Source organism: Lycium ferocissimum, chromosome 5 (genome assembly GCF_029784015.1).
Source record: "Lycium ferocissimum isolate CSIRO_LF1 chromosome 5, AGI_CSIRO_Lferr_CH_V1, whole genome shotgun sequence".
NCBI classification, from domain to species: Eukaryota; Viridiplantae; Streptophyta; class Magnoliopsida; order Solanales; family Solanaceae; genus Lycium; species Lycium ferocissimum.
This window is the reverse complement of record NC_081346.1, coordinates 20,773,253-20,800,367: the sequence shown is the minus strand read 5'-3', so window position 1 is coordinate 20,800,367 and position 27,115 is coordinate 20,773,253. Positions and strand designations below refer to the sequence as shown.

Sequence of the window (27,115 nt, the reverse complement as noted above, 5' to 3'; positions counted from 1 at the left end):
TTAGTAATAATTATCTTTTTTTTTTTAATTATATTTGGTAGCTTAATTATTTATCAAATTACCATCTATAACTTGTTTTTGTAACTGCAGTATATTTCCCTAAAAATAAGTACCTCTCTCCCACTTCCCCGCAATCTTTTTATTTCCAAATATTTTTCTCTCACCTATCAAATCTATTTTCTCTCTTACCCCTCTTTTTCTCTCCGTTCCATCTCCTAGTCTTTTAAATTGATTTTCTCTCACCTACCAAATTTATTTTCTCCCTCACCCCTCTTTCTCTCTCTGTTGGCGCACACAGAGATTATGGAAGTAGAATTCTCTTCACAAGCAGACTCCAAGACGTGGCTTCACAAGTTAATCGCGATGGCGTTCATCTCCTTCGATTCCTCTCAAAAGAAGAATGTTGGGAATTGCTCCAGTTGAAGATATTCCCAAAAGAAAGTTGTCCTTTGGAAGAACTAATTGAAATTGGATACATAATTGCAGAAAAGTGTCAAGGCCTTCCTCTTTTTATTGTTCTAGTTCTCTGGACTTCTATCAAAGATAGAAAGATCTAGAGATTGTTGGGAAAAGTTTGAGGTAAATTTGAGTTCAAAACAGTTGATGGACATAGTAGATATGAGCTATCAGAATTTACATCCACTCAAGTCATCCCACGCCTCTAACTAGTCCAATTGAAAGTCTTTATCTCCGGATAACGTCATTTTTGTAGCAATCTGAGACAACTCGCTTCTTTCCCATGAGAACACCATTGATGAGAGTTGTGGAGCTTCATGCCCACCAAGTATTTGATAAAATGTTTCAGTGTATTTCTGTGTATTAACAAACAATATATTTAATTTTCAGTATATTATTTCGCTGCATTTCAATGTTTTTATCTTTTTTTTGGTATAAATATAGTGAATGTTCCAAATATAGAGCCGATTTTTACTACACTTTGTTTTCACGACTTTTGTATTTCGCTGTATTTCAATGTATTTCTGCATTTTGTATTTCTAATTTATGAAACAGTTTCTAATATATTTCATTGTATTCCATTGTATAGACGCATACTATAACTCTATATTTCTTAAACAATTAACCATATTTCATTATATTTCAATGTATATTTTTCAGTGATAAAAGTTGAGAGAGATTCGTAAGCTTTTATGGAAAAACAACCGTTATGCGTGATTTATGGGAAGGTTTAAATTGAATCCCATAATTTATTTATTTTTTAAAAACTGTTCCATAAATAGGGCATGATTTTACTCTTCAGTGATTTGTGTGAAATATGGTTGATTTAATTTGACTTACTATTTAAAAAGGAAAAGAATATTATGTTAAAAAAATATAGCCTATTTTTTCTCTCATAATTTTTTTTAAAAATATGTTCCAAAAATAGAGCCTAAATTTACTCTAACGTGTTTTGTATTTATTTGTCGTATTTCACCGTATTTCAAAAATGCGAGATACAATCGAAATACGACCAAAGCCTATGAATTGTAAATCTTCAACTTATAGCTATAACTAGTTAGAAGCTATTAAAAAATAGTTATTTGTGTAAGTTTTACAATATAGTTTTGGGATAGGATTCTATCGTGGGCCCATCTAGACCCACTAATGCAATGGGCTGTGGTGCCACGGTGGCTCCTAGTTCTAGTACTGGTTGGGCTCTCCTCCTGCAAGACGTTATCCTTCTACATACACAAAATAGAGCCCAACCAGGAATAACATTGCCGGTGCCCCAGCTCCCACATTTATGGCGTCTTTGCGTGCCTTTAGGTAACCCTGCAAAATATTCAAGTCAAATTCAGTTAATAAATTGGTCTAACCTAAAGTACAAGAGCAGAAGAAAAGTAAATAAGAGATGATTAATTTTTTTATTTATTTCTATCTATCTAAGTTTTGGCACACAAAGTTATTCAATACATATATGCTAGTTAGAAGTAGCAGGTATTTATTTGAATATTAAGAGACGCACGAACTAGCCTCATTCCATAGGTTTTTTTTTTTTTTTTTTAAAGGGTATGAATAATGGGGGCTTTGCTTTGAATTCACTCTTCTTTTCTTTATTGTTCTTTTTTCTTGTTCAACCTATTTCTTTGTCACTTTCCCTGTTAAAAAGAAACATAAATCACATTCCACGCATGTCCTTATAACGCAGAAGAACGGCTCCGTGATTGCGTATGTGCGACTGCTGACTCACTCAAACCCATATTATATAATGCTCCAATTCCTAAGTCAAACTTTGACAGAACATATAATGCAAGGGAAAGAATTATATCCTCCTAGTATCCCAATTTACGTATTATTTTTTTCTTTTTAATCCGTTTTAAAAAGATTGTTACATTTATTATGAAATAATGTAATCTTAAAAATTTAATTTTCTTTTTAATGAGTGTTTATAGCCACACAAATAACATGACTATGATAAAACATAATTAGAGTCGTAAAAGTGATACTATATTCTAATAATTCAAAGATAAAATGACAAGAATATAAAGTTATTGTTTCAAAAACTAAAACTAGATAACCAATTAATACTCATTAAAATACAAATAGCTAGAATAGAGTCTTCAAAATATTATCTAAACTAGAGGGATACGAAAGAAATTCTAAAACTGAAAACTATCTTAAAAAAGGATAAGTTGAACAATGCTAAAAGAATCTTGAAGAAAATATAGCATAAAGAAGGAAAATGCAAGAATGGAAGCATAGTAATAGCCTGTTTGCCAAACTTCTAAAATTTGCTTATTTTGAAAAGTATTTTGTTCAGAAGTGCTTTTCAAAAAAGTACTTTTGGTGAGAAGCAGTTTGTGTTTGGCCCAATCAATCTAAAAAGCACTTTTGTACGGTAATTTGTGTTTGACCAAAATTTTCAGAAAGTACTTTTAAATGTCAAATTACGAATAAGGACATGAATAGATTTACTTAATAATAATAGTATTATTAAGTTGATAAATACGTTAAATATTTATTATGAAAGACTGTGATTAAACTTTCATTTTTATTTAAGTAATATGAAAATAAAATAAAATTTACTTAATTCATTCAACGTAATTAAATATATCAAACGTCAGTCCACAAATATATGGAAAAAGAATCACCCCAAAAATCACATGTTATTATTAGGTTTAATTGCCTGTTTGCTCAAGCTTCTAAAAACAGCTTATTTTAAAAAGTACTTTTTTCAAAAGTATTTTTCAAAAAAGTACTTTCGGCTAAAAGCAGTTTATGTTTGGCCAATTGATTTAAAAAGTACTTTTGAGTAGCAATTAGTGTTTTACCAAGATTTTAAAAAGTGCTTCTATGTATATTTTTCTCAAAAGTACTTTTCATCTGCTACTCCCCAAAAGCACTTATTTTCTCTCAAAAGCTTGGCCAAACACCTCACTTTTTTTAAAATAAGCATTTTTTTAAAAATAAGTACTTTTGGGGGAAAAATAAGTAGGGTTATTGTGATATATATATAACTTCTTTTACTAAGGGTATTATTGCCAACACAAAAAATAAAAATTGCTTCTGCTTTTGGGGAAAAGCTATTTTTTTTAGCTTCTAAAAAACTGCTTTTGCTACTCCCCAAAAGTACTTATTTTTCTCCAAAAGCTTGACCAAACACCTCATGTTTTTTTAAATAAGCAGTTATTGGAAAAAATAAATACTTTTGGGAGGATATAAGCTTGGCCAAACATGCTATAAGAATTGGAGTACAAAACTCTTTGCTTTGTAGTTTGCACTTTGCATACAAATGTATAAAGTGTATCTGTTACTCTGTAAACAATAAGGAGAAAAGAATTATGAAATTAGGATAAACAATTAGAAAAAACTTTTGACATTTTGAGATTTTTAGTTTGAGAATTTACTATGAGTTAACTTTTGAATATATAACTTTTTAAAAAAAAATATTAAACAATTTTAGCTCAAATTTGGAAAAGTTCTTGGGGCTTACGCCCCAAATTAAATAAACGCCTAAAAGGTTGGGGCTTACGCCTACACGAACACTTGAAAGGTTTGGGCTTACACCTCACGAGTCTTACGCCCTACTTGTACGCCTCATGGCGTTTTTGGTACGCCTTGCCCCGGGCTAGCCCTGAAAACGCTGTTTAAAACACTAATATTGACTACTGAGACATTTCAAATACAGACCTTTAATTAAGCCTAAATCCCTTTTTTAATGAGACGAAACATTAAAATTTTCAAATACAGACCTTTAATTAAGCCTAAATCCCTTTTTTAATGAGACGAATCATTAAATTTTGTCCTATGGGATAATCATTTGAAACCTTTGTTTGGCCAGGGTTCAAAATTTAGAGTTCGAGGTTCAGTGTTCATGAAAGAGAGAAGTGAGGCACTTCCTCTCTCAACAATAAAAAGGGGAAAGCCTCAAATTTCAGTTATCCAATTTTCGTATAAAAAAATGCCTCCTGTACAAATAAAAAGAAAAGTTACTAGTAGAAAGAAGAAGAGCAAGTTCATAGGAAAGAAAAACCTAATTAATTTCAAGTATGGTCGCAGAATTTTATTTACTTAAATAGTAAAGTCATAAAAAAAAATTTATGGCATTAAAAGAAACTCAAATTTACTATTATACTCCCTCCTTTTCAATTTAAGTGTCTTACTTTTCTTTTTGGTTTGTCCGGAAAAAAAGTGTTTCTTTCTATTTTTAGTAAGTTGATAATTCAAACATTCTACATGATAAGTTTATAACCACAATATTCATAGGAAAGTTTAGTACATTATACACATCTTTAATTTATGACCACAAGATTCAAAAGTCTCTCTTCATTTCTTAAACTCCGTGTTTATTCAAACTAAGACGCTTAAATTGGGGGGAGGGAGTAATAATAAAATCACGAAACTATTTTTTATCTCGTTAAAATAATGACAAAACTAACAAGCCTACAATAGAAAGTGAAAAAATGAATTAATTAGTTGACTATTGAGTGCAAGTCAGTAAATAGATGACTATAGATAGTTCAGGCGAGCTTAATATTACAACTAAAAGGTATGTCGATCTTGCTATCAACAAACCTTTAACTTTACTCGTGAAAGACTCCAATATAACACAAGCTAATTTAGATAGTCTATAACCGCTCCGGGCAAAATGACCCTGTAACTTTGGGAGAAGGGGCATTGTCCTATTTTCTAATTAGGAAAGCGACACATATATAAGGAGACTAGTGATGACTTATATTAAAATGACAGAATATTTAAAGACCCTGTTAAATTTTGGTGTGCTTTATTCAGATCCCTTTAAACTATACTTGATCCTAATTACCTCTATGTACTTGTTTTTTTTTTCTTTTTAATTATAATAGTTACCCATCAATCAGTAACTGGTCCAAAACTATCCTTTCATACTTGATTTTTCTATGATTGTTACCCCATCAAAAGAAAAATACTAAAAGAATAAAAAATCAATAGTTGTATTTTAATGGAGGAATAGAGAAGATATATGGAAGGAGATAAGGAAATAACCACCGTAATGGCTAAATATAAAAGAAAATGATATTTTAATTTATTTTTTCACACATCATATTAATGCGATTGACTATCATTTTATACTCTCATGCGCCAAACGTCATTTGAGATTATACAAAAACTAAGTATAAGGATAGTTAGGATCAGTTATTGTTTGATATGATACCAATTAGTAAAACGTCAAATACGGAGAGGAATTAGGACCAACTATAGCTTAAGAGAAATCTGAATAAAGTGGCGTGTTTAAAGGTTCTTTAGGTATTGGTACGAGAAGTGAGGAAAGCATAATCTCTAGAAAAATCTCGCAAAGAAATAGAGGAAACTTCAAAAGTAAAGAAAAGGATTAATTGATGTTTGGGATATTACCGCGTTTCCGTTCACGGTTGTTTGGGGTACGGAAATAGTCACAAATGATTTCTCCACCAGAATTGGTGTTCATCATAACACATCGTCCACCACTTGACTCGCACCATTCACAAACTGGATTAACCCTTGCGAGCCTAATATCAGTACTAAGATCCACCTGTTCGGTGAAATGCCGCTCTACTGGAACAGCTATAGTTCCTATCAAGTAATTATACAAGAAAAGAAACAGACAAATGATTTTTTGCAATTCCATGGTATAAAACATTGTCTTGGCTTGTAAAATGGTAGTAGTATATGTTAAAGAAGTCTTGTTTTAAATGCATGACTAAGAGTAAATAGCCGACATTGTTAATTGTCATGATAAAGGATGTCAATATCGTATATATGTCAGCGGAACAAGAGTTGCTTTTTTTTTTGGGTCAGAAATAAGAGTAGTAATTTATTATTACAACATATACTTGGAATTTTCTCAAGGATATGTGATTGTTCTTAAAAGCGTTACTTGTTGCTCCTATGATTATTTTTCTATTCAAATAATTAATCATGAATCGTTTTTAGTCAGAAATAAGAGTAGTAATTTACTGTTAAAACAATATACTTGGAACTTTCTCAACGTTATGAGAGAGCTATTAATTACGTGCCTGTCACTCCTATGATTTATTTTTCTATTGAAATAATTCCTGGATCATTTTTCTCCTAGTATGGTTTACAGTAAGGCTGAAAGAGAATGAGTTCCTACTAGCTAGTAAGCCTTAGTATTTATCTGTATCAATTTGGTTGCTATGGATTGTAGGGAACTTTGAATAAAGTTGATTTCTCGAACCGCAAATTTACTTCACAAAACAGAAAGCGAGACTTGCAAGTTCAAGGAATCTTAGTGGCTCGGTTGGTTGTCTACCTGAACTTTCACCTTGTTGGTGATGGTTTGATTTCCGGCCTTGTAATCCCCAACCCTCTTTTTTTTAAAAAAAAAAAGAGAGAGAGAGAGAGACTTGCAAGTTCCAATTTGACCATTTGGCATGTAAAATGAGGTTGATTGCACTACTAGTTTGTACTCCAAAACCACAAGAGAGAAAATTATGGATATTTCAGTCTAGTTTTCACTAGAACATTGAGTATGACTTTCAACCAGATATTCTCTAACAACCGGCAGGGAGCACCTCATTGTACATATATAGTGCCCAATAACCGAGAGTCCCCATTATACAAGACCAACTTCAATTCACTAAACTAAGGTTCATTTCGTGTAGTCATTCAGTAAATTACAAGATGAAGTATAACACTCAAATGAGACTTGATTAAGGAGCTTCACTAAGGGATAATGGATTGGGCCCGGGGGATTTGCGGCAAACTGGACAAGAAGCATTTAATGGAAGCCATTCATCTATGCAATCTGTATGGAAAGAGTGTTGGCATTCAGGAATGGTCCTTAAGGTCTCGTTGGGCTGATACTCAGCCAAACATATTGGGCAAATTTTATCATCGGGCTTGGGCAAACGTCGGCTCTCTCCCAATGTAGTTTTGGGATAGGATTCTATCGTGGGTCCATCTAGGCCCACCAATGCAATGGGTTGTGGTGCCACAGTAGCGCTTAGTTCTAGTACTGGTTGGGCTCTCCTCCTGCTAGATGTTATCCAACATAGAAGCACGATCAGGAGTAACATTATCGGTACCCCAGCTCCCACAGCTATGGCATACTTTGCGCCTTTCGGAAACTCTGCAAAATATTCTAAGTCAAATTCAATTAATAAGTTGGTCTAACCTAAAATACAAGAGCAGAAGAAAAGTAAATAATTGATGATTAGTTTTTTATCTATTTCTATCTGCCTAAGTTTTGACAACCAAAGTTATTTAGAGCCTGTTTGGATTGGCTTATTTTAGGTGCGTTTAAGCCAAAATTGTTTTAAAGCATTTTTACAGTGTTTGAGTAAAATAAAAAAGTGCTTTTAAGCACTTGTTTTTAAGCCAAAGTAACAAAAATAAGTTAAAAGTCGTAAGCTCATCCAAACGGGCTCTTATACATAAGCTATTTAGAAATAGCAAGTTGAATAGTGATGCGCGAACTAGACCTGTTCCATTTAAAAAAAAAAAAAAAATTGAATATGGGGGCTTTGTTTTGAATTTACTCTTCTTTTCTTTAATTTATTATTCCTCTTTTTCTTGTTCAACCCTTTTCTTTGTCACTTTCCTGTTAAAATTAAGCAAGAAAGAGAAATGTAGGTTAGCATTCCACGTATGTCCTTATACATAACGAAGAAGAATGGATCTCTGCTTGCGTATGTACGACTGTCGACTCACCCAAACCCATATTATATAATGCTCCAATTTCTAAGTCAAACTTTTTCAGAACATTTAGTGCAAAGGGTAGTTATATACTCTCCTTTGGTTAAAATTTATTTGATATACTTTTCTTCTTAGTTTTATTTAAACAGATGATCATTTTTTTATGAAATATTTTAATTTTGCATTTAATGAGATGATTTATAACTACGTAAATATATTAAAGTGTTTGTCTAAAACCACAAGTTTCAAAACTTCATGTCCAATCAAATGATGTCACAACAATTGGGACGGAAGGAGTATATGCTTAGAGATGAAGAGCAAGGAAACATAGAGATAAAAAAAAAAAAAAAAAAAAAAAAAAACCACCAAAACAAAAGCCACTAAAATAGTGAAGATGGCTTATAATATTCAAATGATGGAGCCAGGTGCTACACATCAAGTTGATCCAAATTATCATTTCTTGCATCTTCTCTTCGACTATGAACCTCATGCAATGAACAGAGTCTCCAAGAGACCCTATTGACTTAAACAAGTGAAAAGAACTACGCATTGCAAGCTCAGAGAAGATTGGAATTAACAGAAATTAGTAGTACTGAGAGATCAAATAAAACCCTTTTTAATGAGACGAAACATTAAACTTTGTCCTGTGGGAAAATTATTTGAAACCTTTTTTTTGTCAGGATTCATGAAAGAGAGAAGAGAGACACTTTCTCTTCTCAACAAAAAAGCGGGAAAAGCCTCAAATTTCAGTTGTATGATTTTTGTATAAAAAATGCTACCTATACAAAGGAAAAAATTAGTAGAAAGAAGAAGAGGAATTTCATAGGATAGAAAAGCCTTACTTTCAAGTATGGTAGCTAAATTTTATTTACTTAAATAGTAAAGTCACAAAATTAGTTTTATTACATAAAAGAAACTCAAATTTACTACACCAATATAATATTAAAATTAACAAATTAATTTTTATCACGTTAAAATATCGATAAAACTAACAAATCTACCATAGAAAGTGGAAAAACGAATTAATTGACTATTGAGTGCAAGTCGGTAAATAGATGACTATGAGGTAGTTTACATGTACTTAATGTTACAACTAGAAGGTATGTCGATCTTGCTACCAACAAATGTTTGACTTTGTTTGTGAAAGACTCAATTAAACATAAGGTAATTTAGACATAATCTATAAGACTCCTCCCTGCAAAATGACCCCTCAACTTTGGGAGAAGGAATGCCATTTCCCTACTTTCCGCCGGATATCATTAAGTGGTCATGCTAGAGATAAAAACAGTCATGGATAATTAAAGTATGAGATCCTTCCGAATGAGCTAAGAGAATCTTATTTATGTCTTTCGTTTTCTTAATTGAAGAAATTATTTGGGAAATAAAACAGCAAGTACAAAATGAGTAATAATCCCCAGTAAAGACTGGGATGCTCTCCTATTTTCTGCAGAGGCAGAGCCAGAATGTAAAATTTATGAATTCTGAAATTGCCACGAACCCATAGATCATCTTAGATACTCAGTTTGCAATTACATATTTATACATATAACATACTAATGAATTTTTTGATACAAATACTATATCTAAGCAAATGCGATTATATATTTATACATACTAATGAATTTTGTGATACAAATACTATATCTAAGCAAAAGCTATTCATTAGTTCATCAAAACGCATAGCGGACGCTCTAGCTCTGCTCTTGCTTTTTCGATTAAGGAAGCGACACATATAAGGGGGATAGAGATTGTTTACTAAAAACTCATGATTCAAGATTCTATTAAATGATAACAATATGTATAGAATCTAACACCAATTTCTTGGAGAAGTAAGGAAAGCATAATAGAAAATCTAGCAAAGAAAGAGAAGAAACTTCAAAGGTTTGATGTTCGGGGATATTACCGGATTTATCATCGCGAGGCGGTGCAGGCAAATAGTCACAAAAGAACATTTCTTCACCAAAATTGGTGTCCATCATAACACATCGTCCACCCCTTGACTCGCACCACCCACAATTTGAATTAACCCTTGTGAGCCGAATATCAGCACTAAGATCCACCTGTTCAACAAAAGGCCGCTGTACTGGAACAGCTATAGTTCCTATGAAATAATTATAAAAGAAAAGAAACAGAGCAATGGTTTTTGGAAATTCCATGGGATAAAACAGAGTATTTGCTTGTAAAATGGTAGTAGTATATGTTAAAGAAGTCTATTTTTAAAACATTGTAAGAGTAAATAACCATCATTGTTAATTGTTAGGATAAAGAGTGTCAATATCGTATGTCAACGGAACAAGAGTTGATTTTTATTTTCTGGTCAGAAATAAGAATAGTAATACTACTTCAAATTACTTGGAACTTTCTCAAAGTTATGAGACTTACTAATTCAGTTGCTTGTCGCTCCTGTGATTTTCCTTTTTCTATTCAAATAATTCATGGATCGTTTTTCTTCTAGTATGGTTTACAGTAAGGCTGAACGAGAATGAGTTCCTACTAGCTAGTATGTCTTTGGTGTATATTTGTATCAATTTGGTTATTATGAATAAGTGTAAAGAACTTTGACTAAAGTGGATTTCTCAAACAGAAAATTTAATTCACAAACCAGAAAGTGAGACTTGCAAGTTGCAATATGACCATTTGGCATGTAAAATGAGGATGATTGCACTATTAGCCTGTCCTCCAAAAACCATGAGAGAGAGAAAATTATTGATATTTCTGTCTAATTTACTCAATAACATTGAGTATGATTTTCAACCAGATATTATGCAAAATAAAAGTTGTATTGGGTGAAAGGTGCACCTGGGGTTAGCTTATGAGACCGGATGCTCGATAAGTCTGGGGAATCCATCCAACCGTTTCCCACTCTTACTAACTCAAGTCACGTCCACAGACCTCGATCAAAGTGTTACACGTTGGGGTAGTAGAGAGGTCACATCACCCGTACTTTAGGGTTTCAAAAGTCTAAACTTGGCTTATATAGAGACAGCTTAAGGTAGAAGGAAGACATCATCTTGCTCACACTCTTATAACCCTTACTTTTTTTTCTCAAGGAGGCAATATACACGAGTTTAGTATTTACTCATTTTGAGCTTCTTGAATCATTGTTTACCTATCTTTGTAGCTTATTTGTGCCTTACCCGCACTCACTATTACTCTGAACCGGGCTCATTATAGAGTTCTCAGGATTGGATACGATCCACTTGTTTTCTTTCACCGGAAAACAAAAGCCAACCAAGAGTGAGCATTTCATCATACATACATATTGCGCGATAACTGGAATTCCTTTTGTTATTAAGGACGACTTCAATTCATTAAACTAAGTTCATCTCGTGTAGCGATAACGTGGATTGAAAGAACAAAGTGTACACTCAAATGAGAGTCTGATTACGGAGCCTCACTAATGGATAATGGCTTGGACCCGGGGGGAATTAGGTCATGTATACATACTTTGGTAAATAACATATTACCGTATTGAAACCAAAATTTCGGCTCTTCAATTTCGGTCTTGCTGTACTTGATACAGTTTTAGTATGTATTTTTAAACAAATTAGTGTTTGGTGCGGTATTTGATATTTTTTTCTATAAATATTGAATATCGTACCGAAATACTTAATTACATATATAATTCATATATATATTATTATACAAATAATAATTTAATTAAGGGAAAAGAGACAAATATACCCCTCAACTTTGTGATATAGAGCGAATTTAACCCCGTTAAAAAAGTGGGGTATATTTACCCTTACCGTTACAAAAATGGTGCATATTTGCCCTTTTCAGCGGATGGAGCTCATTTACCTAATTTAAAAATACTTTTCCTGAATTTTAATTAATGTAAACAAAAATTATACCCCACCCATCTAATTGGCCCTAAACGGACCCACCAAAATATAAGTACCATTCTTCTTTGCTGGAAAACTAATCGGAATACATGGGGTTTCTCCTGTTACTCATAAGCTTTTATTTAATTTAAAAAATGAGGGAGAAGGTACTTATATTTTGGTGGGTCCGTTTAGGGCCAACTAGATGGGTGGGGTATAATTTTTGTTTCATTAATTAAATTAAAAATCAGGAAAAGTATTTTTAAATTGAGTAAATGAGCTCCATCCGTTCAAAAGGGCAAATATGCACCATTTGTGTAACGGTAAGGGTAAATATACACCACTTTTTTAACAGGGGGATAAATCCGCTCTATATCACAAAGTTGAAGGGTACATTTGCCCCTTTCCTTTAATTAGTCTAAATATAAACTAATAAAAGGCCTAAAATCCTTTAGACCGAAATCTTCTTGCGGTTAAATATTACTACTATATATAAGGGAGAATACCAATTTTTTGTAGTCCTCACATGGATTTTTTGTCGCTTTTTACCCCTAATTAAAGTTTTTATTACTTTGTAAACTCTTACAAATTTTGGTAAATTTTGAGAATCTTAAGGGCTTTTTTTATGCCACTAAAGATGATGATGTCATGGAAAAGATTAATGGTCCCTACAAAACATGCTTATAAATATTTGAGTCTTTTATGAGAAATATATTAAATTTGTTTAAAATTATATATTTCCTTAAGAATTTATTATAGACACTTAAAGAATATAATTATCATGTCAATCAAATTCTATAATATAGCTTAATTATTGGATTAAAATATTATCTTTATAATACTATTTATTATTTTTTATGTTAATTACCAATTATCATTTGCTATTTAAAAATTTCTTCGTCCGGTGATAGATAAAGTTTTTTATTTTCTCCTGTAATTTTGTATCGTACATCTTTGGAAAAAATAATTAATTAACAAAGATTTTACTTAAGGTAAGATTAGGTTTAAAATCAAAAGAATAAATACAAATAGACTATCATTGTTAAATATACTTAAAAATGAATTGAAATTGTAAATTATCCTCCGAAGTATGTTTGTTAATTATGCAAATTTTACGTGCGCACGCTTTCAACGTAAAACTTATCTAATAAATTACTATATTAAAAGAGGAACTATAAAATATTATGGTTATAAAAACACTGTAGTTAAAGAAACCAAACAGTAGCAATACTAAACAATTGCAAAAAGTGGAGAATAATTTTTACCTTTTAATATTAAAATATTTTGCAAAATACCGCATAATCAAAGACAAAATAGCTAAATTCAACATAAAAACGTTATTACAATGTGAATTTCATAAAATGATTTATTAAATTAAGAAAAAGAAATAGATGTTATTTTTTAACATCCATCTTTTGGAAGGAAAATGAAAGCTTAAAGTGAGAACAATTTAATTTTATGGACATTTCAATATTTTTTCTTGTGTTCAATTTGAGAAAACATCAACAAAAATATCTTATAATATCAAGGGTCTTAATTATTTATAAGTTATCTTTAATGATTTCATCATACAACAATATTTTTTCGCAGTAAATATTCTTGATATTAATTGAATATTATAATGTTTTTTGGTAAAAAATAAGTAAGTTTAATTCAAAAAACAAATGAAATTAATTTAACATATGACAAGCCGAATTTGGATCATCGGAGATTTTAGTCTAAAAATATTTAAGTAAAGTAGCAATTAGAAAAGCCAATGTTTGGTTTATTTATTTTTTAAAATCTAATATATAAACTAAAAAATGTTTTCCCTTAACTTTCAGATAGAAGTCTATTGAAAGTATCAAATTGATGTTAGAAAAACAAAGAAACAATAGCAGAAAAAATTTACAAAATGTCTATAAATTGAATTTTGTGAGATCGGTAAGCCCGGGCCAAATGACTAGTAAAGTAAATACCTAATTACATATAGTCATATACATTACAAATTAATCTCTCAATAAATATGTGTATCGCTTCCATCCAATATATACTAGAGACAGTTTTCATTCATTTCAAGCATGAAAGAGTTTCCACCATTGCCAAAGTCACATTCTCCGCTGTATGTAAGTGAAGTCGAACAAACCGTAGTTACCAACGTACCTGTTAGAATATCAAATAATCCTAGATAACGATGGGTGAATATCTAAATATAGTTATGTAGATATAGAGCTTAGATTACTCTTCAAATTCTCTTAGGACTCTAAGTCCTCTCCCATCTGTATATTTAAAATATATGGTGTATCACTGTGAATGATCATCGATAGAAGTATCAATTCAACCTAAAGTCTTTCAGTACTATACATCACAAACCAAAATGGAGCCATACCGAACCAAAATTTTGAAAAGCATATTATACGGTACCATGAACACACTTAGGAGAATTGCGGCAAACTGGACAAGAAGCATTTAATCGAAGCCATTCATCTATACAGTCTGCATGGAAACAGTGTTGACATTCAGGTATGGTCCTTAAGGTCTCTTTGGGCTGATATTCAGACAAGCATATTGGGCAGATATTATCATTTGGCTTGGGCAAACGTCGACTCTCTCCCAATATAGTTTTGGGATAGGATGCTATTGTGGGCTCATCTAAACCAACCAATGCAATGGGTTGTGGTGCTACGGTTGAACTGAATTCTAGTACTGGTGCGGCTCTCCTCCTATAAGACCTTATCCTTCCACATATGAAACACAAAAGCCCAACAAAAAATAACATTGCTGGCACCCCAGCTCCCACAATTATAGCGTATTGTGCGCCTTTAGGAAACCCTGCAAAAAATTTCAAATCATTTTTCAGTTAATAAGTTGGTATAATTTTAAATTGCAAGAGCAGCTAAAACTACCTTATAGGAGTCTATTAAAGAAAGGGTAGTATAACGGGGAAAAATGGTTACTTTAAAAGATTTAACTATATATACTGATAATGTAATTTTTTTTTAATCATATCAATATATTTTAAACCGTTATAACAAGTAATTTTTCCACAAAAAAAAAATTATATCACTTTGGTACTAACGTACTCCCTCCGTCCTAATTTATGTGAGGGTGTTTGACTTGACACGGAGTTTAAGAAAGAAATGAAGACTTTTGAAACTTGTGGTCTAAAATGAGTCATAGAATTTGTGTGGTTGTAAATTATTTCACTAAGGGTAAAATGTGTATTTTAAAGTTAAATTATTATGGGCAATTTGCAGGAATACCTTTATTTTGGGGTGGTCTTTAATTTTTGTCCTTCGTTAGAACCCCTGGTTTCGGGTTTGAACCCCCATTCAGTAAAAAATTAAAAAAAAAAATTGCAAGGCAGAATTTGACTTACATGCGAAATTTTTTTTTTTTTTAGCCGAAAGATTCAACAGAATCTTCTATTATTGTAGGCGAAGGGCAAAAATTAAAGACCACCAATTTAAGGGGCAAAAATTAAAGGCCACCCCAAAAGAAGAACAATCCGCGCAAAAAAATGAATTATTACTAAATATAAAAGGTGTCATTCTTTTTTGGACCAACTAAAAATAAAAAGGTGTCATATAAATTGGGACGAAGGAAGTAACTAATAACGGCACACTCTCCGGATACGACATGGTGCTCACTTCTAAAGAGCCAAAAACTCTTGACATATATGAAGGTTCAATTCAGCCCTTCAATTCAATTTGCGCCCGATTTGAGTTGTTGCAACTTTAATCTCTGACTCAAAAAATGATTATAGTATGAATAATCGGGGCCTTTGCTTTGATTTCACTCTTTTCTTTTTTCCTTTTTGGTTCAACATCTTTCCTTCGTCACTTTTTCTATTAAAATAATGCAGGAAAGAGAAAAGTAAGGCAACATTCTATGCATGTCCTTATAGCGTAGAAGAAAGAGTGTGTGCTTGCGTATGTGGGGACTATTGACTCACTCAAAGCTTTAATGCTCCAATTTCTAAGTCAAACTTAGAATATTTGAGTGCAAAGGGAAGAAAAGAGTGTCCCATACAACTATTGAGTAACAGAGCACAGAGATAAAGTGCAAGGAAACATAAAGATACAAAACCACAAAAATAAAAGCCACTAAAATAATGAAAATGGCTTTAAAAGTCGGATGAAGTTGATCCAAATAATCATTTCTTGCATCTTCTTCTCTTTACTTGTCTTTTATAGTATTCGATTTAGTAGAGTTAATCGTTGGTAGCATCAAATTCTACTTCAGCACGCTTACCATAAATTCCAGGTTGCAGCTAGTAACACCAAATGTCCAATCTTAAGTCAATTTTCCCTTTTCCTTTTCTTGTAGCAATTTTCACATATTTAAAATAATATTTGGAGACTATTTCAAATAAGTGTTTCTTTATTAAATTGGCGCATTATTTCAATTCCAAACTTGAAATATAGAATGTGAAGTTTGAAAAACAAATTTTAGAAGTTTTTCAACTTTTCACTCACAAAGTTTCAACTGTTATTTCATGTCTAAATACAACTTCGACTTCAAATTCTACTAATATTTTTTAGAATCTCAACCAAGTCATGTCCAAACGTCTACCAAGTGTTTTAAACTAAAACTAAATTTTCTCACATTATAGTAACACCTAGCTAGGGTGAGTATATTCAGATACTAGAAACAGTAAGTATACCAATTAGTTTCTCTAATATTCAACAATTTTAACATTATATTGTTAGCAACTTTTTAATTGGACTATCTATCAACGACGTGAAAATGGACAAAGTCTTCAACAGGGAGGCTCTGTTGACTTAAACATGTGAAAAGAGCTACGAATTGCAAGCTTCGAGAAGATTGAATAATCACAAGGATGGGAGACTTCAAATCAGAATTTTAAGCCTAATACCCTATTAAATGGCATGAAACATGAAACTTTTATCCTATGGAATGTTTAATATTTGAAACCTTGTTTGGTCAATGCAAGAAAGGGAGAAGAAAGACTCTTCTTCTGAATAGTAAAACGGGGAAAGCACTCATAATTCAGTTATCAGATTGTTGTGTAAGAAGAAGTGCAATCTATATAAAAGAGTAAGAAAGAAAGAAGAGAAATTTCAAAGGAAAGAAAGCATAAATTTCATGTATGGTTGTACAAATTTATTCATTGTAATAATAAAGTCAAAAAATTATTTTTCGTCACATTAAGGTAACTCAAATTTACCACTCCTTTTGTCCCGATTTATGTAACACAATTGAATATCTTGACCCTCATATTCTGAATCGTCTCACATAAAGTGGGACGGAGGGAATACTATACTAGTAAAAACTTGGAACTATTTTTAGTCGCAAAATTATTTTGTCACATTAAAATAACAGAAACTGTGTGCAATAGAAAGCATGAAAACAATCAATTGTACTTAGTGTGAACTCGCAAATAAACAACTATAGGTAGCTTAGGTGTGCTTTATGTCAACTACAATTAGAAGGCATGTCGATCTTGTCATCGACAAACCTTTAAATTTGACTGTGAAAAAATCTTAAGAAACGCACAGTTTAGAGTTGAAAGAGTTTTAGTTGGAATTCAATAGCTAACAAGCCCTTATAACTTCGGGGGAAGGGGTGCTCGCTTATCGTTTGATTAGGAAAGCGAAAATCAGAGAAAATAAGAGGAAATTTCAAAGAGAAGGAAAAAGATTGATGTTTAGGGATCTTACCACTTCCACGAACATTCTCACAAATGATTTCTCGAGTATACATGGTCCTCTTCAAACCACATCGTCCACCCCTTGACTCACACATTTTACAATATGGATTAGCCCATGTCAGAAGAATATCACCACTAAGATCCGACGAGACCACCTGTTCATAAAAAGGCCATTGTACTGGTACAGCTATAGTTCGTATCAATTTACACTCTGGTCTTTCCAACAAGCTAACTCCTCTCATAGACGATGTAGCATATACCGTATAATGCAAACCACTTAAACAAGCTATTGGATTTAGCTTGATCATCGTATAATCTAAGGAGCAATTGAACAGAGTGTAATCTTGATAATAAACTCCGGAAAAAGGAGAAGCAGAGAGATTTAACTTAAGGAGTAGCTGAGGAAGGCAGTCTTTGGGGTCGTTAAGCCATATTTCTTGTGTCGAATAATTTATGGCTTGGACTGTGAATTCTCCTGATTTATTTGGTAGTCGAAGAATTGTTTCATTTGATGCATCGCACAACAGGTTGAAACCTGGATAGCCACAATCTACGGATTGGAAATTTCGTAAACGAAAAGGGAATCGGATAAGTGGTTCATTTTTGCCACATGCAGATGTGAAGCAAAATTCTGTGTTTGCGACTGTGCTACTGATTAAATAACAGAAGAGAATAAACAGAGCAATGGTTTTCTGCAATTCCATGGGATAAAACAGAAACAGAGTGTTGGTTTGTAAAAAGTACTATAGTATTGTTAATGGATACTACTTTTAAAAACATAGTAGGAGTAAATAACCATCATTATTATTTGTCATGATAAAGGGTGTCAATATCGTATGTTAACGGACCAAGAGTTGATTTATTTTGTTTGGTAAGAAACAATAGTAGTTTATTACAACTAGTATTACAACAACAATATACTTGGAACTTTCTCAAGGTTATGACTCATGAGAGAGTTATTAATAGCGTTGCTTGTCGCTCATATGAGTTAATTTTCTATTCAAATATAATAATTCATGGATCATTTTTCTCCTAGTATGGTTTACAGTAAGGCAGAAAGAGAATGCGTTCCTACTCTTTACCTAATCATAAATATTGCTACTACTTTAGTTTCATGTTCGGTAAGTATTAGTAGTAAACGAATTTATTAATTAAGTTTATTCCTCGTCAATTCTTTCTTGGTTCCATCTAATCTAATTTCGTCCATCTGGGACTATGTATCAACTTGTAATATTGTATATAACTATAACTCCTAGTCACATTTTATTTGAAGGTGATTAACTGAGCACTTAATTTTAGAACTTCCAATTTTTCTTACATGAAGGTCAAATATATGCACTCCTTCCAAATGATTGTCGATGAAAGCTCATGTGTCTTTTCATTTCTATTTTTCTTGAACTTTTATATAAGTGGATCCTAGTCATGTTATTAAAGGTAAAATAAGACTACAAACTAAATAGCTTCATAAAAGAAAACTATGTCATTCTTTTTTAAACAAAGTAAAAGCGAAAATATATGGCATAAAATGGAACAGAGGAAAAGTAATTTTACTTTTATGTCCCACTAAAAAAAAAATTCACGGTAAAGGCCAAAGCAAATAATTCACGGTAAAGGCCAAAGCACAACTAACGTTACTGATTCCATTTGATAGTCAGGTTTGGGGAGTTACTTGTAACCTTACAACTAATACTTCAGGTAGAGAGCTAGGGTAGAAGGGAGAAAAGAAAAGCTCGTATTTACTCAAAACTGGCCAGTAGAAAAAAAAAATGGAGGAAATTATTCTAGTAGAGTCAAATTCTCCTTTCTAAGATTGTGAATTGGGTGGTGGGAGGAGGAGGGGGGGCGGTGGGTGAGGGGAAGAGGGAAGGAGAAAAATCATTCATATAAAGAAAATGACCACCATTTACCAAGTCCGAATTAGAAATAGATATTGTTGTATAGAATCTTGACTTTGTAGTCATAGAGTAGGTCAATGCCTTTGTAACTAGGTTAATTGAACGTTTCATTACACAGAATGATTCAAGTCACCATCAAAGACGATAGGGCACAGTTATTTTAAGTGCAAGAGACTTATCAACTCCTTTACTTGGACGAATAGACGAATAAGTCATCTTAAACATATCCCAAACATCAGAAAACTTAGAATCATCTAGGGTGCGTTCGGTATGGAGGAAAATATTTTCCTAAAAAATGTGTTCTTGAAAAATAAATAAATTTCTACTTATTTTCTCATGTTCGATTGAGTAGTGAAAAATAAGTGAATTTCTTACTTATTTTCTCATTCGGTTAGTCGGTAGAAAACATTTTTCGAAAAATATCCACCCAAGCCCACCAACCCCAACCCCACCACCTCATACCACACACCCACCCACCCACCCCAAGCACCCACTACCCTCGAACACATTTCATCTTCACCCACCCCACACCACCACCCAACCCCACCGTTCCATCCAACCCTCGCACCTACCCACCCCCTCCCAAATTTCTATTTCATATATTTTATTTTACTTTTATAAAAAAATTACAGAAAATAGGAAATTTTTTCTTACCCACCACCCGCTATCTCTCACCACAACCCACCCCACACCAAATTTAACCACGCAAACTTTTCAAAAAAATAAAATAAATAAATAAATAAAAATTGGAGGGGCTGGAATACAAAACCAAAAAACATAGAACTTTTTAAAACTTTATTTAAGAAAAACATATTTTTTGAAGGGCATTGGGGGTCCGAGGAGGGATGGGGTGGTGTAGAAAATCCAAAAAAAAAAAAAAAAAAAAATTAAACCTATTAAAAAAATAATAATAATTTTGGGGGAAAGGAGGGGGTGTAGGAACTGTTGGGGTTTGGTGGTTGGTGAAATGCCATTTGTGGACTTGTTTTCCCTGCTTTAATTAGGGAAGTCATTTTTCTCATTTTTTAGAAACTTATTTTCCTAAAGAAAATGTTTTCCAAAAATTTTGACCAAATGAACATGAAAAAATTGGAAAATATTTTTCTTACGTACCGAACACACCCCTAATCCTCTAAAAGCTGCTATCATTAATTGAGACAATGCATATTCTTGCATCAGATAGCAAGTCCTATAATCATAGAGACAACAATTGGTAATTAAGAAGACTATTAGGTACCCATATTATCAGAAACTTCGCATTGTACAATCATGTAACAGCTGCTCTTATTCAATGCTCATTGCAACATTCAAGCATTAGAGGGGTAACCTATCAGAAAAGAAAAGAAAAAGAAAAAAAAGAACTTCGAAAAAATAACATGACTATTTTGACTGGCACCTACATTACTATTTATTCGTCTCCCCCATACCCAATAAGTGAGCCATTACCTATAATAGGGCAGTTGAATCAAAAGCAGAAACGAAGATCAGAAATCAGAGCAGCGGCCACCCTTCTCCCAGTCGCCATAGCGGGTGGGCTCAGGACCTCTCGGGCCTCCAATCTCACCAGTCTTTTTATTAATGTAACCATTGTCCCCTTCATCATTGTCGCTCTCAACTTCAGTACTCCCTTCATTTTTGTTATCAACCTTCTCCTTCTCATCCGAGGTATGAGCATCATGCTCTCCAGGACGATCCTGTTTGACTTGCACTCCTTGAGTTGTAGAGCAGATGAGTCGACTAGCTAAGTGCTTAGAAAAACCAACTCTGGATGCTGGAAGCTCCATCATCAATCTCAAGAGATGACCCATATTTCTTGCCATTTCCTATTTGCTTTGCCGAGTCTTGACCGAGACCAGAAACCTTCGGAAACAGTAAAAAAAAAATAGTGCCTGATCAGATTGCAGTTAACATGTAAACTGGCTCCTTACAAGTGCAATTCCATCTTCTCTCCTTGACTATCACCAAAAATCATTTTGAAAATGTTGCCAACTTAAAATGTCACGAGCATATGCTTTTGACATTCAAAGTCGCAATTCAATAGAGATTCATACCACAACAACTTCTCACAGGACAACAGTTCCTTCCAAAAAGGAAACAAATGAATACACACTGTATTCATCTGAACGCAAGACTTATCCTATCATGCAGAGAAGATGCTCCATGATCATTGATAGCAATAATTTTAAGACATATCTTAGGATGAGAAATTTCTATCCTCACATTTGAAAGTTTGAGAAAGTTTATAGTGAAACTTTCAAGTATAAGTTCCTTCATGACAACAACATTCAACAAGAAGATGCAACATTTAGTTGGTCAATAAATGATTCTTATCATTGTTCTTGCTTCCATAATTTTCCCAGCGTAAATCATGAGATAAATAGCAACAAGAGAAAAAGGCAATCATGACAAAACTTGTATAAAGAAAGAAAGCATATGAAAATCATCGTTTAACTGTGTCATTAGACCTTGTCTGCCACCTAAATAAAACAGTTCAAGTAAATTTAAAAAGGAATTTGTTGGGAAGAAAGCACATACAGATATGACGACAGCAAAATACAGTAACCCTACCATGGCACAACTAAGAGAACCAGAGGCAGAGATAGACAGGGAGAGCACAGTGGAAAGTAAAACTTAGAAGCTTGAAATGTTTTTCTCTTGTAAAACTTGGAAGCTTGAAATGTTTTTCTCTCTCCCCCCTCTCTCAAGTGCGTTTTAACTTTTAAAGACTGTTAATCTGGATAAGATTTGTGATTGAAGAAAAAAATCTCAAAAAAAAAAAAAAAAAAAAAAAAAAAAAAAGAGTTAATAGAAGGTCAACTAGCGAAAAATAAGCAAATAGTTGAACATTATATATACTTATGGCAAAGACTTCGTTTTCTTTAATTAAGAAAAGAAAATAAAAAGAGAAGTTAACACATGTATCCAATATTCACATAGAGAAGATGCAATTCAGAACCGCACTGCCAGACTCTTCCATCATCCCCTAAATCATAAAAAGCAATATCTGTTCACATTTCCGTAAAGGCCAACTGCATGACATAATTGTTGGGAAAATGTGGAGATAACAGGATCAAGGAGAGATGGAGAGGCTATTTTGATCGATTGTTCAACTCGAACCATTAGAATAACAATTTGGATCTACATACATCTATGCACGATAGAAACTTTAGCTATACTCATAGAATTAGGCCAACAGAGGTAAAGGATGCCATGAAAAATGTGAAGATCAGAATAGCATGTGGTCCAGATGGTATCTCAGGAGAGGTTTGGAAGTGTCTTGGGAGTAGTATGGTTCACCAATCTATTTAATGTGATACTAAGAAGTGGTAGGATGCCTGGCAAATGGAGGAGGAGTAGTCTAACTCCAATTTATAAGAACAAAGGAGATATTCAAAGTTGTGCAAATTATCGTGGAATTAAACTTATGAGTCATTTAATAAAACTCTAGGAAAGAGTGAGAGAATGTAGACTTAGGGACACTACAAGAGTGGCTGAGAATCAATTTGGATTTGAACCCAATATATCTACAACAAAATCTGTACTCTTGCTAAGAAGATAGATGAAAATTTACATCTAGAGGAAGAAAGATCTACATATGGTGTTTAAAAAACATATGGCAAGAGTACCAAGAAAAGTCCTTTGGTGGGTGTTAGAGAAAAAAGAAATTTATGTTAAATATATGAATGTCATAACAGACATGTAGAAAGGAGCCGTCACTGGAACGTGAAAACAGTAATAAGAGATAAAAAGGAGCTTTCCATAACCATGAGTTTATACCAGGATTCAACATTGAGCCATACTTGTTTACCCTAGTTATAGACGAGCTAACCAACACAATACAAGATGAGGTCTCATGATGTATGTTATTACTTGACGATATTGTGCCAACTGACGGAACCAACAAGGGTGTCAACCAAAAGCTTGAACTATGGAGAAGTACCTTAGAGAGCGAGGTTAGGATAAGCAGCTACAAGACCGAATATACAAATTAAAAGTTCAATCACCATAGGAAGAGTATAGGTGAGGTGAGATTGGATGGAATTGTGATGCCTAAATGCAAACAATTCCGATATCTAGGTTCGTTATTCCTAAAGAATAGAAATGATAGATGAAGATCTATCACATAGAAACAAATTGAATGGTCGAAATGGAAAACTGCTACCGAAGTATTATGTGATCAGACGATGCTTACCAAAGTTAAAAGTGTTGTAGCTATGCAGAAGCTAAGATGGATGTGTAATCATAGAAGATTAGACAAGATTAAAAAATGGTCACATTCGCTAGAAGGTGCAAGTAACACACAATGAGAATAAAATAAGGGAAGATCGCTTGAGATAATTTGGTCATGTCTTGCATCGACCTCCAAATGCACCGGTTCGTGGATGTGAAACCACAGTGAGTGAAGGTGTTAAAATGGAATGAGACAGGCCTAAAATCACATGGAAGGAATTTGTTCCAAAAAGACCTACAATCTCAATGTTAGTGAAAGATTGGGCACAATGTTAGAAAAAAATTTATATAGATGATACCAATTAGTTGGGAATATATTTCAGTCATGTTAGTATGTTTACTTTAGGTCTTATACTTTCTCGAAATCCTTTAACCTTATTAGAGGTTCTTATGCTAGTAGGAAATATAGAGATGCTTTTTCACTTTTATTTTGTATAATGTTGGTCTGAGATGAATTTACATGGGGAATATGGTCAGCGAGGATTCACCTAGCCAGCCCAACCTTGTTTGGGACTAAGGCGTAGTTGTTGCCCTTAAACTAGTACATCCTAGGTGTATAGCGTCTAGGCTCCACATAACAGTGCTTGAGCGCTAACAGATGAATCTGAAACAAAAACTTCAGAGACACTACCGGTTAGGCACCATCAGTTGGCGCTTAAGCACAATTAGAAGTACATGGATGCACAAAGGTGCTACCAGAAAGGTGTTCGGACAAACTCTGGTGCTTAGGTTCTACAACTGGCACCTTGACTACATCATCTAGTCATCCCGGCAAAACAATTTTTTCCTAGAAAAATTATGTCTTCAAAAGTCACCAAGAGCCATGAGGATCTCCTAATTATTCGAAAAGAATATTATAGATCATGATTCATGAGGAAATAAAGTTGGACCTAGGTTCTTTTCTATTTTCATCCTTTGGTTTTTGCGTTTAACAACTGTCCCTGAAAGCCCTCCGGGGACCTAGCCATCTCTCTCCACTCGAGTCTGAATTTTAGCAATTGTTTAACTACTCTCAGTAGAATCATACTCATCCAGCTGAGGATTGTCTAAAGTAGTGGTCAATAGTGTTGCATTTCTTGTTTCATCAATTATACAGGTAATATAATATTAGGATTTTGCGCATATTCTGCAAAATACGCCGTATATCTTTTCGCTCTAATTATATAATTCGTAAATTAACGGCCCTATAGAAGGCCAAACACCATGCATTTTGAAGTATTTCAAAATTTCAGTTTCTTTTCATCCATAACCCGTAACCCTTCATTTTCAGACACCCATTTTGGACATAACAAGCATCAAGAATAGTTCATCCCATAATTACATCATAAGTTCGGGTACAAAAGTAATGAATCAACCATATCCATGGAAGTATGTTCCTTACAGAAAGCACTAGATTTAGTAGAAAAATTCCAGCAAGGTAAAAATTCAATCATTTTTCCATGAATCTTAAACTGTGATGAATAATGATATGAAAACTTTTCTACAAGGATGATGATATGAAAACTTTCAAGAATTAAGATATATTTACGAGCCTAGTCATTAGAATCATATATTTTATTCCACAATCTTAGAAATTGAATTTCACAGTCCCATGCATGCGACATAGTAGTGCCAACTAATGCAATATTCTTTTGGCATTGAAGTAGCAAATTGTAATCATAGCAAATAATGCAACACGAGAGCAATGATAAATGCTGAAGTATATTATATTTTTATTTTTTTTTAAATGAATTATAGCACATTATCAAAAAAAGAAATGAATTATAGCAAAATCACAGAGGGAAGTACATAAATTAAAGATAAACAAGTAGGCTTGAAGACAGTAAAGCTCATTTTTAATACGTGCTGCATCATTTGAAGATAGTGTCAATTGCGCAAATTATTGACTCACCGCTTTGAAGTTTTTACAGTGGCCATCTAAAACTGATGAAAAATGCGAAGATTAGATGTCAAGAGTCACAGAACAATGAATCTCCTTCTTTACGGAATTACTTGGTCCAAGACAAAGTTGGCTAACGGTTTTAAGTACATTGTCTAACGGCATTCTACGTTACTACCAATACGGAATAAAATAGAAAATACATCACAATTGGTCGAATATGTTTACAAGGTGATATGTTTATTGGATCAACAACAAGAACATAAAGACACATGACCAGTAGTGATTATTTAGGTTTATTTGACCTAAAATCACAAAGAACGAAATGGTTTTGAATTTTGTAAACTATCAGATATAACAATAATTAGGCAAAACCCAAGAGCTGACAATAAGCAATCTCCATATAAGAAGGTGAGTAATTAAGCTTAATTGTAAGAAATTGGACGAATAAAAAACTAGGGAGAAAAGCTTAGAAATACCAATTGGACGATTGATTTTGAATATGCTGCTGCGCCTTCAATCTTATTCGTCGCCTTGTCTTTTTGGGGAAATGGAAACACAAATGGTGATGGGTTTTAACCGCAGGCCTAACTGCAATACTGATGACCGCGTGTCTCACAAATAGCCACACTCCTTACTTGTGCTGTTTAGCCTAATTTCAACGAATGTAATTTTGAGCCCATATAGCCTCTTTATTTAGTTTGTGTAGTGAAGTAAAGGTTTATTATCCAACAAGTTACAAAGTTTTTTTTTTTTTTTTCCACGACGGTGGTTTACAACCTTTCGCCAGCACATGTATATAATCTGTATAGATATAAATAATTTTATTTATTCAAGTTTAAGCAAATGGGAAGAAATTATCTAATTTTTTTTGCATCGTTAAGATTTAAACTTGAGATTTCATGATTGATTGTTCTCTTATCCTTATCAAAACAAAAAACAAATGATTGACGGTTTGAAGTGACTAGAAATTAACTTTGGTTGGCAAGAAGTCACCTTCTAAATATATGTAGTGTCGTGTTAAAAAGAAAGAAAAAACTAGTGACAAGAATTTGAATTAGTTAAATTTTCCTCTTCTTGTTTTCATTAAAATCCCACCTTATAAACTGAAGCAGAACTCCAAAAGCTTTGCCGTAATATGTTTTTTCTTTTATTATATTGGGGATTAGGAAAAGGAAAGGGCTTAGGATAGTGAAAATTAAGTCCACGTCTATTGTGTAGGAGGCTCCTATTGGGAGGGGTGTCAATGATTTTCAAAAAACCGACGTAACCGATTGAATCGTACAGTACCGAACTGATTTTAGATTTCCTTTAATAAAACCGACGGTTTTCATGCAAATTTATAATCGTACCGAATAATTGGGTTGGTTTTAAATTTTATAAAAATAAATCGAAAAAATACCGAACCGTACCGAATACATTTATATGTGTAAAATATATTCTATATATTAGATTTAAATATAATAAATATTAAAATTTTCATCTTGAGTTCGGGATGATGAAATAATTAACACCTAAAGTT

The 27,115-nt window shown here is 33.0% G+C and overlaps 4 protein-coding genes and 1 long non-coding RNA gene across 6 annotated transcripts; all 5 read right to left on the bottom strand.

Moving 5' to 3' along the window:
• Positions 1-462: 462 nt before the first annotated feature.
• Positions 463-1,377, bottom strand: LOC132056445 (uncharacterized). The gene is made up of 2 exons (XR_009414773.1): positions 1,048-1,377; positions 463-962 (listed from the first exon to the last, which is right to left on the bottom strand). It is a non-coding gene; the product is annotated as an uncharacterized LOC132056445 (long non-coding RNA).
• Positions 1,378-1,549: 172 nt separating this feature from the next.
• On the bottom strand, positions 1,550-6,157 carry LOC132057640 (uncharacterized). Its single transcript, XM_059450264.1, has 2 exons — positions 5,830-6,157; positions 1,550-1,770 (listed from the first exon to the last, which is right to left on the bottom strand). Exons 1-2 carry the CDS (start codon positions 6,092-6,094, stop codon positions 1,550-1,552), a joined length of 486 nt encoding a protein of 161 aa, XP_059306247.1. The 5' UTR covers positions 6,095-6,157.
• A 696-nt stretch (positions 6,158-6,853) lies between these two features.
• LOC132058291 (putative RING-H2 finger protein ATL69) lies at positions 6,854-10,960 on the bottom strand. Of its 2 annotated transcripts, XM_059450841.1 has the most exons (3): positions 10,495-10,960; positions 10,016-10,204; positions 6,855-7,546 (listed from the first exon to the last, which is right to left on the bottom strand). In XM_059450841.1, exons 2-3 carry the CDS (start codon positions 10,089-10,091, stop codon positions 7,128-7,130), a joined length of 495 nt encoding a protein of 164 aa, XP_059306824.1. In that variant the 5' UTR covers positions 10,092-10,204; positions 10,495-10,960; the 3' UTR covers positions 6,855-7,127. The 2 variants fall into 2 exon arrangements, with proteins under 2 accessions (XP_059306823.1, XP_059306824.1); XM_059450840.1 differs by lacking the exon at positions 10,495-10,960 and having other exon boundaries at positions 6,854-7,546; positions 10,016-10,453.
• Positions 10,961-14,240: 3,280 nt separating this feature from the next.
• LOC132056443 (putative RING-H2 finger protein ATL21B) lies at positions 14,241-18,448 on the bottom strand. The gene is made up of 2 exons (XM_059448653.1): positions 17,600-18,448; positions 14,241-14,747 (listed from the first exon to the last, which is right to left on the bottom strand). Exons 1-2 carry the CDS (start codon positions 18,291-18,293, stop codon positions 14,329-14,331), a joined length of 1,113 nt encoding a protein of 370 aa, XP_059304636.1. The 5' UTR covers positions 18,294-18,448; the 3' UTR covers positions 14,241-14,328.
• A 2,250-nt stretch (positions 18,449-20,698) lies between these two features.
• Positions 20,699-26,247, bottom strand: LOC132056442 (uncharacterized). Its single transcript, XM_059448652.1, has 2 exons — positions 26,073-26,247; positions 20,699-21,344 (listed from the first exon to the last, which is right to left on the bottom strand). Exon 2 carries the CDS (start codon positions 21,302-21,304, stop codon positions 20,969-20,971), a length of 336 nt encoding a protein of 111 aa, XP_059304635.1. The 5' UTR covers positions 21,305-21,344; positions 26,073-26,247; the 3' UTR covers positions 20,699-20,968.
• Between the last annotated feature and the right edge of the window lie 868 nt (positions 26,248-27,115).

Bases quoted from the DNA above. Each gene is read 5' to 3' on its own strand.
- LOC132057640 (XM_059450264.1), bottom strand. From the start codon at position 6,094: ATGTTTTATACCATGGAATTGCAAAAAATCATTTGTCTGTTTCTTTTC. The intron at 1,771-5,829 runs GTAATATCCCAA...AATATTTTGCAG, and splicing joins CAACCGTGAACGGAAACGCG to GGTTACCTAAAGGCACGCAA.
- LOC132056442 (XM_059448652.1), bottom strand. From the start codon at position 21,304: ATGGCAAGAAATATGGGTCATCTCTTGAGATTGATGATGGAGCTTCCA.
- LOC132058291 (XM_059450840.1), bottom strand. From the start codon at position 10,268: ATGGAATTTCCAAAAACCATTGCTCTGTTTCTTTTCTTTTATAATTAT. The intron at 7,547-10,015 runs GTAATATCCCCG...AATATTTTGCAG, and splicing joins GCCTCGCGATGATAAATCCG to AGTTTCCGAAAGGCGCAAAG.
- LOC132056443 (XM_059448653.1), bottom strand. From the start codon at position 18,293: ATGGAATTGCAGAAAACCATTGCTCTGTTTATTCTCTTCTGTTATTTA. The intron at 14,748-17,599 runs GTAAGATCCCTA...AATTTTTTGCAG, and splicing joins TGAGAATGTTCGTGGAAGTG to GGTTTCCTAAAGGCGCACAA.